Source organism: Eublepharis macularius, chromosome 8 (genome assembly GCF_028583425.1).
Source record: "Eublepharis macularius isolate TG4126 chromosome 8, MPM_Emac_v1.0, whole genome shotgun sequence".
NCBI lineage: Eukaryota > Metazoa > Chordata > Lepidosauria > Squamata > Eublepharidae > Eublepharis > Eublepharis macularius.
In genome coordinates this window covers 13,870,100-13,884,949 of record NC_072797.1, presented here as the reverse complement: position 1 = coordinate 13,884,949, position 14,850 = coordinate 13,870,100, and the positions used below count along the sequence as shown (strand labels likewise).

The 14,850-nt window shown below is 42.5% G+C and overlaps 1 protein-coding gene and 3 non-coding genes across 5 annotated transcripts; all 4 read left to right on the top strand.

Annotated features, from left to right (window-relative positions):
• The first annotated feature begins 9,455 nt into the window (after window positions 1-9,455).
• Window positions 9,456-9,522, top strand: LOC129335249 (small nucleolar RNA SNORD58). Its single transcript, XR_008597591.1, has one exon. It is a non-coding gene; the product is annotated as a small nucleolar RNA SNORD58 (small nucleolar RNA).
• An 87-nt stretch (window positions 9,523-9,609) lies between these two features.
• RPL17 (ribosomal protein L17) lies at window positions 9,610-13,817 on the top strand. 2 transcript variants are annotated; one of them, XM_054987276.1, is made up of 6 exons: window positions 9,610-9,668; window positions 9,759-9,799; window positions 11,057-11,191; window positions 11,848-11,946; window positions 12,953-13,144; window positions 13,727-13,817. In XM_054987276.1, exons 1-6 carry the CDS (start codon window positions 9,629-9,631, stop codon window positions 13,772-13,774), a joined length of 555 nt encoding a protein of 184 aa, XP_054843251.1. In that variant the 5' UTR covers window positions 9,610-9,628; the 3' UTR covers window positions 13,775-13,817. The 2 variants fall into 2 exon arrangements, with proteins under 2 accessions (XP_054843251.1, XP_054843253.1); XM_054987278.1 differs by having other exon boundaries at window positions 9,654-9,672.
• Window positions 10,825-10,891, top strand: LOC129335248 (small nucleolar RNA SNORD58). The gene has a single exon (XR_008597590.1). It is a non-coding gene; the product is annotated as a small nucleolar RNA SNORD58 (small nucleolar RNA).
• LOC129335247 (small nucleolar RNA SNORD58) lies at window positions 11,711-11,777 on the top strand. Its single transcript, XR_008597589.1, has one exon. It is a non-coding gene; the product is annotated as a small nucleolar RNA SNORD58 (small nucleolar RNA).
• Window positions 13,818-14,850: the final 1,033 nt, after the last annotated feature.

Here is a 14,850-nt window from a genome sequence, read left to right as displayed (position 1 = left end):
TGTACTTCTAGAAGCAGAAGCGATTTGGATGGGAAGGGATCCCAAAACAAAGTTGATTTTGCTAACATAAAGGTGGCAAAAGCTGCAGTGGTTTTGTGATAACCTCTGCAACAGACAAGGGGAGGGGATTGGCATGAAACAAAAGAACACCGAGTGCATATCTAACCAACAAGGAATTGCTGGTATGGGCTGGCAAATTCTCTTAAATGAAGGAGGGGGGAAGACCTATCACAGTGTTTCTTAAAGATCGAGAGGGGTAGCTGTGTTAGTCTGTCTGCAGCTGTAGAAAAGAGCAAGAGTCCAGTAGCACCTATAAGACTAACAAAAGTTGTGGTAGGGTATATCTGAAGAAGTGAGCTGTGACTCATGATGAAAGCTCATACCCTGCCACAAATTTTGTTAGTCTTAGAGGTGCTACTGGACTCTCGCTCTTTTCTAGTGCTGGTGAAGGTGTGTGTGTGTAGCGGGCAGTAGACTCTGGGGATGGATGCAAGGCACCCGCGCATTATAAAAATGTGCAACCCAACACCAGATGTGCAGTTCCTCAAGAACATCTGTGCAATTCAAAAAGGTCAAGTTTGCCTCATTACTGCTCTCAGATTCCATGTTCTGAGCTTTCCCACCCACTTAGGTTTCTCACAAGGATGTCCTAAATAAAGTTACACCCTACTAAGTCCATTGACTTCAATTACCCTAGAAGGGTATAACTCTGTTTAGGATTGCACTGTAGATGTCATAGGATGTGACCGTAAGCAGCAAGGCATGAGTGCATGCACAAGGAAAATGCACAGGTATGTCGTTAGCAGCGCATGCCGTGTGCACAAATTGCAATTGCATGCCAGTGTCCTGAGCAGGGCTTTTTTTCTGGGAAAAGAGGTGGTGGAACTCCGTGGGTTGCCCTCGGAGAAAATGGTCACATGGCTGGTGGCCCCGCCCCCTGATCTCCAGACAGAGGGGAGTTTAGAGGGGAGGGCGATCTAAATTCCCCTCTGTCTGGAGATCAGGGGGCGGGGCCACCAGCCATGTGACCATTTTCAAGAGGTTCCGGAACTCCATTCCACCGCATTCCAGCTGAAAAAAAGCCCTGGTCCTGAGAAATCCAGGGGGATGATGGGAAATATATTCACCTCCAATGGCCAAGGGAGATGGCTGAGGAAATAATGGGGCCAAGCTGACAGAATAAGAAGAGGAAAGAAAGAAGACGTCTTCCCATACAATAAATAACAGACCACTTAAAGTGACAGAGAAATATGCATTATAGTCTAATAAAAAGCTTCCAAGAAAAACAAAGAAATAGGCTGCACTTGACTGTAGTTTATTAATCATTATAAGACCACATCAAGCTGTTAACAGCTTCTGGATCCACAGGGTATACTCTGACTTTTCCAGCACTGCACTTGGATACGGGTCCTTGAAGCATTTCAGCACGCACCTCCATAATGAAATCTGAGTAAATATTCTGAACCGTCCCAAAATACTATGCACAAAATTAAATATAACTGAGTACTTACAATGTACAAATCATAAACAATTGGATGGAATATCAATAGAATAAGGTGGCTGAACAAAGAAGGCCTCCATATTCCAGAGGTGGGTGGCAAACGCCTGGACATAAGAACAAAGGGGTTCCTGAGAAGCTCAGAAACAAAGTGACTGTGGTGTAGTGGTTAGAATGTTGGACTGGGATCTGGACTAGGATCTGGGAGAGTCCCCATTCTGCCATGGAAGCTTGCTGGGTGACCTTGGGCCAGTCACACACTCTCAGCCTAACCTACCTCACAGGATTGTTGTGGGGATAAAATAGAGGAGGAAAAAAACGAGGTATAAATGAAGTAGATATTTTTAACAGAACGAAAGAAAGGAGAGAAGGAAGGAAGACGAGGAAGAGGAAGAGGAGGAGGAGTGTAGACAAGGGTCTCTAAAAGTTTTTTTTAAAAGTTATATTTCCTATTTCAGGGATACTCTAAAGTCAGCTTACAATAAAAACATTTATAAGTGACCATTTATTACTATTACTATTACTATTACTATTACTATTACTATTACTATTACTATTACTATTACTATTACTATTACTATTACTATTACTATTACTATTACTATTACTATTACTAATGTCATTTATAGTCTGCCTTGCTCACTGACACTCAAGGCGGATTACATAGTGTGAGATTATGACTAAAACGAAGTACAAAACAATAAGCACAAAATTCATCACACAGCAGCACCTCTGATAACACTTGTAACATTCAAAATCACCACAGCAAGCATAAAAATCTAGCCCAAATATATCCACTATTATTGACTTCCAAATGTTTGGCATGTTCTAGGGGGCACCTTGCATGAACTGAGCATGCCTAAGTGCCTTCCGCTTTCTGTAAGGAGCAGGGGATCCACACAGGGCAGACATACCAGGATTCAAAAACCTTATATAGACGACCTTATATAGAAGCATTCCCCGAAGATGCCCGCTTTGAAAACTGCTGGCGCAGAGGTTGGCAGATTTTAGAATTATTCCTCAGACACATGAAACTGCACACTTCAACACCCAGAGCGACCTGTATTTCATTTATTTTTTACTTTTTATTCTATGGATCCAATAAACAAAAAGTAAGGTATTTTGCTCACATGAGTGTGTTGACCTTTTTGGGGCTAAAGAATGCATCACTAGCATGTGTGAACGGACAGTTCCAATGCCACAGACAGAACTGTCCGGTCACCTCAATCACAATGATCATCAGAGGGGCTGCTTCGCATGTTCACCAGTGCAAGTAAAGTGATGTGCATGATCAATGCATGAGAACCAACCTTATGGCTTGGTCCAGACATTACACGGAACCATGGTCTATTCCCAACTATGGTTAGCTCATATTATTATTCAAATCATGGTTTGTTTTGACCATGATTCAGACATAACATGGAACCATGTCTATTCCCAACCATAGTTAGCTCTTATGATTATTCAAATCATGGTTTGCCTTGACCATGGTTCAGACATAACATAGAACCGTGGTATATTTCCAACTCTTATATGATTATTCAAATCACGGTTTGCTTTGACCATGGTTCACATATAACATGGAACCATGGTCTCTTCCCAACCATTGTTAGCTCTTATATGATTATTTAAATCATAGTCTGCCTTGAAAACGCTGATTTCATCACCATCACTGCCCCCCCTTCACAGACCCTACTAGATTGCTGGCCAGCATTGCTAGAGAACATGCCAGGATTAAGCCAGGGTGTCTACATTCATGCGCCATGCAAAAACATTCGAGTTGCTGTGCCGTAATAAACTTCTACAAAATAGAAAAGACATTTGATGACTAGAATCATCCTACAGAGATAAACACCTACTCTTTTTATGAATGGAGAAATGCCCCAGCAAGGACGAACAGCAGAGGAACAGAAGGTGGTAGAATCTGAGTCATCCCATAATGTTTCAAAACCTTGCTATTCTATTCCTAGCAAAAGCACATACCTGCTTGATAGTGTGTAGGGTAATTGATCATTAACTCGCATTACATATGTGTATGGCAGTCACTAAACCTCAAGGCTATGCTTTTGTGTCAGTCAGATCCTGTTGAAGTCAACAGGGTTCCATTTTGTGATTTAAATTTAATTTAGAACTGTGACCTTGCCCTGGGATGCCAACAAGGGGCTCAGGAGGAAGCTGGTGAAACAAATAAGACAGGTTCATTAGCCATTATTGATTAGAAGGCCAATATGGTAGAAAGGTAGAATGTGAGACTAGGATTTGGGAGGAATCTCTACACTGTAGGGTTGTCAACTCGAGTTTGGGAAACTCCTCAAAATTTGGGGGTGAAGCCAGGCACAGTGGGGCTTCGGGAGGAGAGGTATCTCAGCATGGTATGATGCCATATAGCTTACTTTCTAAAGCCGTTTTTTTTCTCCAGGGGAACTGATCTCTGTAGTTTGGAGATCAGTTGTAATGCTGGGAAGATCTCCAGGCCCCACTTGGAGTTTGGCAACTCTCCCAGTCTGCCACAGTGGCTTACTGGGTGATCTTGGGCCAGTTACGCACTCTCAGCCTATTCTACCTCACAGGGTTGTTTTGAAAATAAAATGGAGGAGAGGAGAATGATGTAAGTCGCTTTGGGTCTCTACTGGAGAGAATGGTGGGTTATAAACAAAGTCAATACATTATTTTTAACAATAAAAAATAGAACTCTACACTTTTAGACTGCAATTCTGCAATTAAGTACCATGGAGATAACCCGTATTAGGAAAATGGCATGTTTCTTGACCATCTATAAAAGATTAAACCAAATAATTTTTTAACCTAAAAAAATATGAGTGACAAAGGCCAGACCCTTGGAGAAATGTTCTTCCCTTGCAAGGTCTCATGGTCATCTAAGCATAATTTGGGCCAGCCAAGAACTAACTGGATATCATAACTCTCCCTCCCCCTAATCCCAACCTCATGAGTTATGGAAGAAAAAAGTATACTTTATTTCAAAAATGACATTTAGAAACCATATTGTAGTGACGGTGTGCATGCTGAAACAGAGTCCCCAGACTTTGTCCCCGCCACCGGAAACACATGACAACGTCACTTCCGGGAAGTGACATCACTTCCAGAAGTGACCTCGCAACCACCACCACCTCCAGAACGCTCCCTCGATTCGGGCCTGCTTGCCTTCCCGCCCCTTACTGCAATGTTCCCTCTAAGCAGTGCAGTGTTGGGAGCCAGAAATCTACTTTGTGAGCAGCAAATTGCAAGTTTGGTCACGCCTTTTCCTAAACCAGAATCCATTTGATTAAAAGACTTTTGAATTAGATTGTTGGAGGCATTGGTATCGGGTGCCATCAATATACTGATGACACCCACTTACGCATGTGGTTTTCAAAAGCTTATGCCTCAATACAGGCTAGTCTTAAAGATGCTACTGGATTCTTAATATTTTGCAACTACAGACTAACACGGCTAACTCCTCTGGATATTAAAGAGTGCATCTGTAATATATGAAGTTCACTGCCACATGAAGTGGCAACTGCTAGAGGTGGCATGGCAGGAAGAAAGAGAAGAAGACATGGAAAGAGGGAGGGAAGGAAAGAAAGAAGCAAGGAAAGAAGAGAAAGAGAGAGAGGGAGGGAGGGAGGGAGGGAGGGAAAGGCTGGGGGAAAAGGCCGGGGAAGCAGGCGGCCTGGGAGAAGCTCCAACCGGGGAGACGGCCCATGGGTCTTTGGGTACCAGGGGTGGGGCCACCAGTCACATGATCTTTTTTCAGAGGTGCTGGATCTCAGATCCTGGGAGATCCTGCTGAAAAAAAGCCCTGGTAGAATATGAACCAGGCAAAGTGACACAGTTTGGCATCCCACTGAATTTATTTTTAATGGGATTGGTTTAAACCTGCGCTTCACTTTTCCAGGGAAATCACTGCACAGACATCCAATATAGTTATAGAGTTCTTGTACATTAATCAGCAGTGCACAATTTCACAAGTGTGTCCCAAAAATTGTTCAGGCTTTTTGGCTCGGTCCACTTGCTTTCAGAATTCTTGTTTGAGCAATTATTTGACAGAACAAGTATTCAGAGTGTTCTCAAGATATATCTAGACCAGGTCAGAGCATATTCCATGATAATCCTGAGAATCACATCTCACGTGTGTGTACTTTAAAAAAAAAAATTTTACATGTCTTGCAGTTGTTTAGATAGATTCAAAAGTACTTAGAGAGCACCTAACAAAAAGCTCTAGCTTTCAATTTCCTGCATTAAATAGGATGAAAGAATGGAGGTAATAAAAGGACCATTTCAGCTCTAGGATTCTGTGCAATCCTGTGCACACTTACCCAGAAGAAACCTCCATTGAAGACACTGGGACTTATTTCTGAGTAAGTCTGCATGGGATTGTGGTGCAAATCTTTCTGCCTGAGATAACTGCAAAAAAAAAGTGTCTCTGCTTATCAGCAACTGCAAAGATTAGGAAGAAAGTTTCCAAAGACGAAACTTCTTCAGTAGAGAACCCAAAAGTCCTAACTCCTGTTTGTCAGGTGCCAAAAATTACGCTGATGCTTTTTGAAGTTTCAAGGCTATAAAACAGCACCACCTATTGGCTTGTTTTTTACTTGCTGCAGATTTAATTCAATTGTCTCTTACCTGTAAACTAAGGCCATTTCCACACAGGTTATCTGCCCCAGTTCAAAGCTTTTGGAAAGCAGTGGGGTTTTTTAATTTATTGTTTTCTCACAGTTTTGGGAAGCAGGTTTGTTTGTTTTTACTGTACCCCTCTGGGAGCTTTCTTTGCTTTCCTCCGATCTTTCTCAAACCTGCTTTGCTCTGAAGTTTTGTGAAATATTGCAGAAAAACCTGGATGGCTGAAGTGTGGGTGGGAGCATTTGAATTTTCCAGCCCACATGGCTGCCATTTCCCCATACCCTGTCTCATGACAGCCAATTCTTCCCCTTCACCACGGGTTTTAAATTTTTAAAAAATTTTTTGCAGTAGAGTATTATTTTATTGATATGCCGTTGTTATGCTAGGTGTAGCAAGTTCTCTGAATTCTCAGCTTTTGTTGAACAAAAAAAAAATGTTTCTAGCCCTTCCATTGTGAAGATATAAAGAAAGAGAATTACTTTTTTAAAACTGAAAGCTGGGAGTTCAATGGACCTGCTATACCTATTGTTACAACTGTATATTGACATAATGGTATTCTAGTGCTGACTTTAAAAATTGCAAAAGCCCTCGTGGCCCAGGGGTGGGGGGTGGCTGGCAGTTGCTGGGGGACTGAGGCAGGGAAATCTGCCATGTGGAAGACCCATTGCTGCCCCATTGCTGCTGCACTTAATTGGCAGCTGCACCAGCCACGGGGAAACCACAAAATCCTGTCTGTGCATGGAAGCCCCCTTAGCGGGAGCTTCCATAAGGAGCTCTTTGCCAACTGATCTGTGCTTTGTATCAGAGCACCTGTCACTGCTGCCAAATGGTCACAATGAGCTTCGATCTGACAGACGAGCGCATGATTGGCCAACTTGCAACACACCTGTGATAACTGCTGTGGGCTGAAGCAGGCTGTTTGTAGTATATAACTTATTTCTGTCTCCCCTATGGGGACCCAAAGCAGCTTACGGCGTTCTCTCCTCCATTTTATCCTCAAAACAACCCTGTGAGGTAGGCTAAGCTGAGAGGATGCTACTGGCCCAAAGTCACCCAGTGAGCTTCCCTGGCAGAGTGGGAATTCAGAGTAGGGTCTTCCCGATCCTAACCCAACACTCTAACCACATTTGTTCTTTTTAAAAAGCAGCCTAACAGTGATGCAGGCTCTAGCTCCTGGAAGAGTAAGCGGGTGACAAAATTATCTATCTATCTATCATCTAATCTATCTCTGTTATTGTCATCTACAACTTGACGGCACTTTCCACCATACATGACATTATATATCTTCCGTTCAGTGGAATTTGATTCCGTCCTACTGCATAAAACTACTTACCTGAAGTTATCCTCAAGAGTATATCTTATGTTGTTTTAATTGTGTTATTAATGTATTTATTATAATAATGTATTAATAATGTAAAAGTTAATTAAGATAGTTAAGGATTTAATAATATATTATTAATGTAATTACTATTATGTAAAGAAGGTATTAATATTCATTAATTAGTTAATAACGTATTAGTTATTTAGTTTACGAGTTAATAATATTTGTTAGCTGATATTAATATTGGTTAATTAATATTGTATTGGTTAATTAATATCAGTTTAGTTAATCGTTAATCATAATGTATTCGTTATTCAGTTAATATTAGTTAATAATAGCTAAGAATGTATTGTAGCACTGTAATAATAGATGGTGGAAGTGTATATGTATAGCTCCGCAAGCGTTCCAGCATAAACAAGACCTTTTTACGCGACACCTCCTCGCTGCCCTCTTGCTATACATGTCAACTACGCCTTTGATTCATTCCCTTCTTCCCATCAGCTCCAGCTTCCGCCTTTGGTTTGGATCTCGCCGGCGAGAACTCTCGCGAGAGTCGGAAGTCCCACGACACCCTCCCAGAATGCTTTGCCCTTCCTTTTCCCGGCGGTAGCGATCCCTTTCAGGTGAGCTCAGTCGGGTTGCTCGGGCCCCGGGTTGGTATCCGCCATTGAACGCCGCCATCCTGCGACGGAGGCCCCGGAGAGCATGCCGCGGGGAGAGGGGAGACGTCTAGGCGCTCGCCCGCTGCGGCATTTCCGAGTTTGAGGGCTGAGAGGAGGGGGGAAGAGGAGGGACGGCGAAGGCCACGGTAGAAGCGGCGAAAATGGCCGCTGTTGTCAAGAGGGGGCCTGCCAAAGCCCCGGATGTAGAAGCGCCTGCTTTGGAGATAGCGTGAAAACTGGGGAAGGGGGGGCCAAATCAGGCTGGAGGAGAAGATGCCGAAGCATTTTGCAGGCTTCTTATTCTCAGAGAAGGTAGGGATGCCCTCGGCACGGCTTTCCTATTAGAGACGAAGCGCAGCTTTTGCCTGGGCAGCCCGGGAGCACGGATGCAAATAGCGTAATCTTCTAGGCTGAACACGTATCCCTGAAGGTGTTTGTATTGGTGGTAGTAGGGGGTTGATGTTGAATAGGCTGCGCATTGATGCGGGGAGACGGAGATCCTCACCACCTCGGGTTGACAACGCCGGGTTGAAAACTTCCTGGAAATTTTGGGGGTGCAGGGTGGGGTTTGGGGAGGGTAAGGAGCTCAGAAGGGTAAATGTGATCGGGTCTACTGACCAAAGCAGGCATTTTCTCCAGAGGAGTGCTGTTGTTTGGAGATCAATTTATAATTTGGGGCTCCGTTTGGAGGTTGGTAACCCTATCACCACCCTATCCAGTATATAGGTTCTGAATGCTTCATTTTGTGTATCACAGAAAGCTTCTTTGTTAGAAGATCAGTACTTAAGTGGTGCTAATGAGATCTCCAACAGTACTTCTTGAAAGCTAAGACTGCCCTGCCAAGCTAAAAGCAAAGTGAATCATAACAGGGCTAAGTTAAAATCCATAAGCCCCATACAGGCCTGGTACTTAAAAAAACCAAAGCTACCTTTTCAAATCTGTTTAAAAAATTGTAAGTTGCTGGGATGCTTGAAAAGATTTGCTATTGTTGATTTTCTTAAAATCCTTTATAATTTGTGTTGGCTTAAGTGATCCTCGGTGCTTTTATAAAACTTGAAATATCCAGTTTTTGGCCATGGGCTTGTTTAATGAAAAATGGTATGTAGTCTCTTGAGTGTTTACATAGTTACTAAGTAGTCTTCCTCGACTGTACCTTAATATGATTCCAGGTGTGCAATCCAGTGCAGAGTTGTTTCATTGAAATCATGAAGTTTAGAATAGCTGTACATAGGATTGTTCTGTAGGATGGTGAAGTAAAGGATCAGGAAATAATGCATTGAGTCCCCTTACTTGCTTTTATCCTCTATGTATATGAATTAAGGGGCAGAAAACACTTTATGATTAAACACAGAGGCTGCAATGATGACTTTCTTAGGACACCTTTGGAATAAATCATGAAAATACTATTACTTCTGAGCAGCTTTAAATGGAACCCTAATCTGTTAAGTTATTGAGAAAATTCAGAGGACCTGTTACAAACCTGAATCACGCCCCTTTTTCATTTTTTTTCTTAGTTAATCTCTGAAAATGGTTCGCTATTCGCTTGATCCAGAGAACCCCACAAAGTGTAAGTAAGTTTCTCCGGTGTGTGCTTGACATGCTTTAGACATGATGACGTGTATTAAGATTTTTAACGCTCATTTTTTCCCCAATACAGCATGCAAGTCGAGGGGCTCCAACCTTCGAGTCCACTTCAAGGTATGTGGAATCGAACTTCAGTTTTTTTCTCTCTTGAAATTAGAAGGGTGGACTAGAGCATAACTCTTGCTTGAAGTCATGTATTTTGTAGTGTTAGATTGCATGTAGTCACTAGATGCATTAGATTTGTAAACATCAGTGGAATATAGTTTTTGTAGCTTAATTTTGATTTTTTTCCCATTGCATTGTACGAGGTAAATTAGTCAGCGCCCAAACAGCTTTGTGTATCTTCACCTCTTAATATATCTGCGTGTATATTCTTATTTTAGGCTTGCCATAAACAAAAGGAAGAGACTAGAAAGTTAGAATCCTGTTTTCAGGGCCTGTTTACTGCTGTTGAGTCTCACAACTACTACAAGTTCTGTCAAACTTGGTTTAATGTAATCAAGAACATATGTTGCATTTGAGTGCTTTCTCAGTTCTGTATGCTGAAGTAACTTGTAGTGCAATTCATTACCATAAACATTCCAGAATTGGAAAAATTGGAATTACATAACAGTTCTAACACTACTATAGTGTAGCTCTTCTGTATTGCTTGCCTTGATCAGACTGCCCATTGAGAATATTAGTTAGAGAATATTTTGGATACCCAGGGCTTTTTAACGGGGGAAGGAGGTGGTGGAACTCAGTGGGTTGCCAGGGGAAAACTCTTGGCGGGAGGTGGTGCCCCTGGTACCACATGCACGCGCGCAAAGTGCATGCATGCTCCCAGGACCAATGAGGTCACTTTTGGTCAACTGGAACAAGGGGGGAGTTTTTAAAAGTTTAAATCACCCTCAGCAAAAAATGGTTGCATGGCTGGTGGCCCTGCCCACTGATCTCCAGACAGAGGGGAGTTTAGATTGCTCCCCGCGCCGCAGTGGCTTGGAGGGCAACTAAACTCCCCTCTGTCTGGAGATCAGGGGGCGTGGCCACCAGCCATGTGACCATTTTCAAGAGGTTCCGGAACTCCGTTCCACCACGTTCCAGCTGAAAAAGAGCCCAGTGGATACCTGTGAGGGATCATATTTCTGGAAGAAGAGTAACTGCAGTGATGACTATCTTAGGACACCTTTGGATTTATCATGAAAACACCAGTTCACTCTGAGCAGTTACTTCTCCAGTTACGTCTTGATTCTTGTACAGACTTCAGCCATAATTCTATAAAGCCCTGTATGTCTGAGTAACTGACTTCACGGTTTGTAGCCTACTTACTTCCAAACAACTTGTAGAAAGCAGCCAGTGTTGCCAAAAAGTTTGTCCTTTTTTTCTTTTCAGAATACACGTGAGACAGCCCAAGCTATCAAGGGTATGCACATTCGGAAGGCCACCAAATATTTGAAAGATGTGACATTGAAGAAACAGTGTGTTCCCTTTCGTCGCTACAATGGCGGGGTTGGCAGATGTGCTCAGGTATGGTTGTGTAAAAGTCTCTGTGAAGGAAGAAGGGGATGGGTGCATGGCTTACCAGTTGGACAAAGGAAAGATGCAACAGGTGAACCTGTAAGAGAACTGACAATAAACTGTGCTGAGAATTGTGTGCAAAACATTGAAATCCCCGTGAGTTCATGAGATTATTGCAAACCAGTCGGGGGTAGCATGTATTCCATGTGCAGCATGTGGATAAAGCTGCTTAAAAATTTTGTTTATCTGTCTGCTGAATTGTCCCCTTGCCTGCCTGCTGTCCATCTGGTGCCTACAGTATTTATTTCAATGGCAGATTATTTTCACCATTTTGAAACTAGGTCATTTTTCAGTATCCCAAAATACTGTGTGGCTTGTACTGGATTTTTGTTTTCTTCTGATCGGTTTAATACAGGAATTGCAGGTGTACATGATACGAGTGTTTGAGGAGATAACTTTATCTCTAAAATTACTTTGATGTAACACCTCTGATTTTTTCCATCAGTCATGTTCTATGCATGTGTGTGGTTGCTATGATGACTTTCTTAGGACACCTTTGGATTAACCATGAAAAGAAACTTATGTTCTGAGCAACCTTTGAAAATGGCAATCAGGTTAATGTTCTTGTTTCAAAGGGAGCTGATTCTACGTTCTTCACATTGTAGGCCAAGCAGTGGGGCTGGACCCAGGGGCGCTGGCCGAAGAAGAGTGCTGAGTTCCTCCTGCATATGCTCAAGAATGCTGAGAGCAACGCTGAGCTGAAGGTAAAAATCAAATACTAGTTGATGCACATAACTTAAAAGGACCTTGCTTAGAAGGCGGCCCTCTAAGCAAGATTCCGTAATTGGAAACACTGCATCTCATTGAGGATCCGGTGTGTTTTGAAATAAAATGAATGGCTCGTATGCCATTGTAATGGGGTATTGAAGATAGAAGTGATGCAGTCAGAATGGAAGAGGGTGGTATTCGTGGGGGCATGGGTCAGGGGGTAGAGTTTCTGCTTGGCACGAAGAAGGTCCTGGCTCGATCCCCGGTATCTCCAGTTAAAAGGATCAGGTAATAGGTGATGTAAGAGACCTCATTCTGAGACTCCAGATAACTGCTGCCAGTTTGAGTAGACAATACGGTTACTGATGGGCCAAGGATCTGATTCAGTATATGGCAGTTTTAGAGGCATGAACCATATATGTGAGCAGCAGGCAGACCTTGGAGTTGCTGAAAAGAGAGAGAAGATAGGATCGTGCTGTGTGAAGAATGAGACCTAAAGTATACTTGGGAAAGCAGAAGAATCGAGCCCCGTGGGGAACCCTGGAAATGTTGATTTTGAGGTTGAGCAAAAAAAACGGGCAACGAAACCTGGAGATAGAGATGGCAATAGAACTGGAGGGTGGGAAAGGATTTGTAAAGACATGGGGGTTTATTGAGACTGGCTTCTTGGATAGGACATTGAAGTTTTAATGTAATTTATTATGTTTTTTTGTCGTAACCCACTCTGAGCCCGCTTGGGGGGAAGGTGGGATAGAAGCCTAATTAATAATAATATGCCAGTTGTGGCGCATTGGGTGACTGTCGTAACTTTGTAGGGCTCCTTTGAAACCACTCTAGTTGTAGCCCACTGTGGCAGCGTCTCCTGATACAGCTAAGCATTCCATACTGTAACTGCATTTGACTTTCCAGGTCTGGTTTTTGGAAAGCCTTGGCATTGCTTGAGAAAGTCTTCTTGGTTGCTGGGGTTTGTAACAAGAACTGCTAAATGCTTCCCCCTCACAGGGTCTGGATGTGGATTCTCTAGTAATTGAGCACATTCAGGTCAACAAAGCTCCCAAAATGCGGAGACGAACCTACAGGGCTCACGGTCGCATCAACCCCTATATGAGTTCTCCCTGCCACATTGAGATGATCCTCACGGAGAAGGAGCAGATCGTTCCCAAGCCAGAAGAAGAAGTTGCTCAGAAGAAGAAGGTACGAAGCAGCTTGGCTTGTAGATTATGGCGACATGCTGAGTTTGTGAATTCAATCCTGCATTCTTGTAAACCCATTGTATATGGAGACTTGTTAATAGAATGTTTCATGGCGATTAAATGGTAGGTTAATTGGTGCACAAGAAGCAACCTAAATTATAATTGTTTTTTCCCAATGAGTAATAGCATCGCTAATTGACTTTACATTCTTCTTCAAAATTTTGTGCCTGCTAGTAGAAAGAGACATTGCTGTAATTCTTGACCTTAAATGATTTCACCATGCTGAAAGGATTTTCTTACTGCGCTGTGTAATGGAGGTTATGAACATAAGAGCAGCATCCTGTCTTGCACAGTGGCCAGCCAGTTACTCTGGAGGGCCAGCGACCAAGCATAGAGACCCCTCCTAATGTTGCCTCCTTACATCGGTATTCAAAGGTTGACTGGCTCTGAACGTAGAGGTTCCATTTAGTCACCATGGCTAGCAGCCATGGATGGCCCTATTCTCCATTTTTCCAATAGAAAGTTTTAGTAAGTACATGTTATATTTGTGGCAGACTTTGATTCGTTTTATCTTATTTTTCAGATATCTCAGAAGAAATTGAAGAAGCAGAAACTTATGGCTCGAGAATAAACACTATGTTCAGTTCACAAATAAAAATAAGATGCAGTCAAAATGGTGCATTTGTTCGGTTTTTTCCCATAGCCCTTAAAAGTTTCGCACTGAGAATTCTTATGCAGATTTAACATTAAACTCTGAATCGATAGAGAATGGGAGCAGCTGGCTGACTATGGAAAATAGATGTTTTCCTACTCTATTCAGTATGCTTTACCAATTTATTACTGCTTGGCAGTGGGCCATACCGACTATGATGGAATGGTTTCTCTATTGATTAAATCTTGCTTTCCTCTGTGCCCTAGGAACGAATGTCTCCTGGCTTTTTTGATATATTCAGTATGCAATCACGTGTCCCCCCATCCTTCTGTTTGTACCATTGTGTGCAAGCATCTGCCACAGCTGATAACACAGCATGCATCAGTTTTAAATGTGCCACAAGGCACTGTTCATGACAACATACTAGTGTGGCTGCTCCTTTGCAGTACGCAAACTGTTTCTTCTGAGACCTGGAGGTTGTAATTTTTCAGTTTCAAATTGTGCAGGATTTGGTGCTTGAAGCCTCTTAAGCTGTGCTCACTTATGTGGAGCAAGTCCCCTGAACATAGTTAGAATTCTAAGTTACAAGTTATGTTTGCAAAATACTGTTCTTCCTTGGAGGAAAGCAGTGGGGAGAGGCAACTAATTCTTACAAGGAACAATAGTTTCTGCATCAAGACTTGTGTTGCTCAAAGGATTGCTAGAGTAATCAGAGAAGGTTAAAGGGTGAAGACTGATTCAAGACCAGTTGCTATGTTGATGTAAAGCTGATTTCTTCTGTAATTACTAATGCAATGAAAGAAGCTTCATGATCCCTAATGGGCAGAGGCGGTTAACACTACAATCTTGAGTTCTTTAGAACTTTTTGTCAGCCTGGATGTTGAACACGCAAAAGTAGTGGGGACATCAGTTTGAAGGCATCGTGGTAAATCCTAAATTCTCCAGCCATAACCTTAAACTGAAAGATAACGTTGGGTTAAAGTCAAATGGCATTCAGTGGCAAACAGGTTTTCAAACCAAGTTTTATCTGGAGGAGAGGGCTCTAGCCCACAGAA

Coding starts and splice junctions, on each gene's coding strand:
- RPL17 (XM_054987276.1), top strand. CDS start 9,629: ATGGTTCGCTATTCGCTTGATCCAGAGAACCCCACAAAGT. Junction 9,800..11,056: donor ACCTTCGAGTCCACTTCAAG/GTATGTGGAATC, acceptor TTTTCTTTTCAG/AATACACGTGAGACAGCCCA. Junction 11,192..11,847: donor GGGTTGGCAGATGTGCTCAG/GTATGGTTGTGT, acceptor TTCACATTGTAG/GCCAAGCAGTGGGGCTGGAC.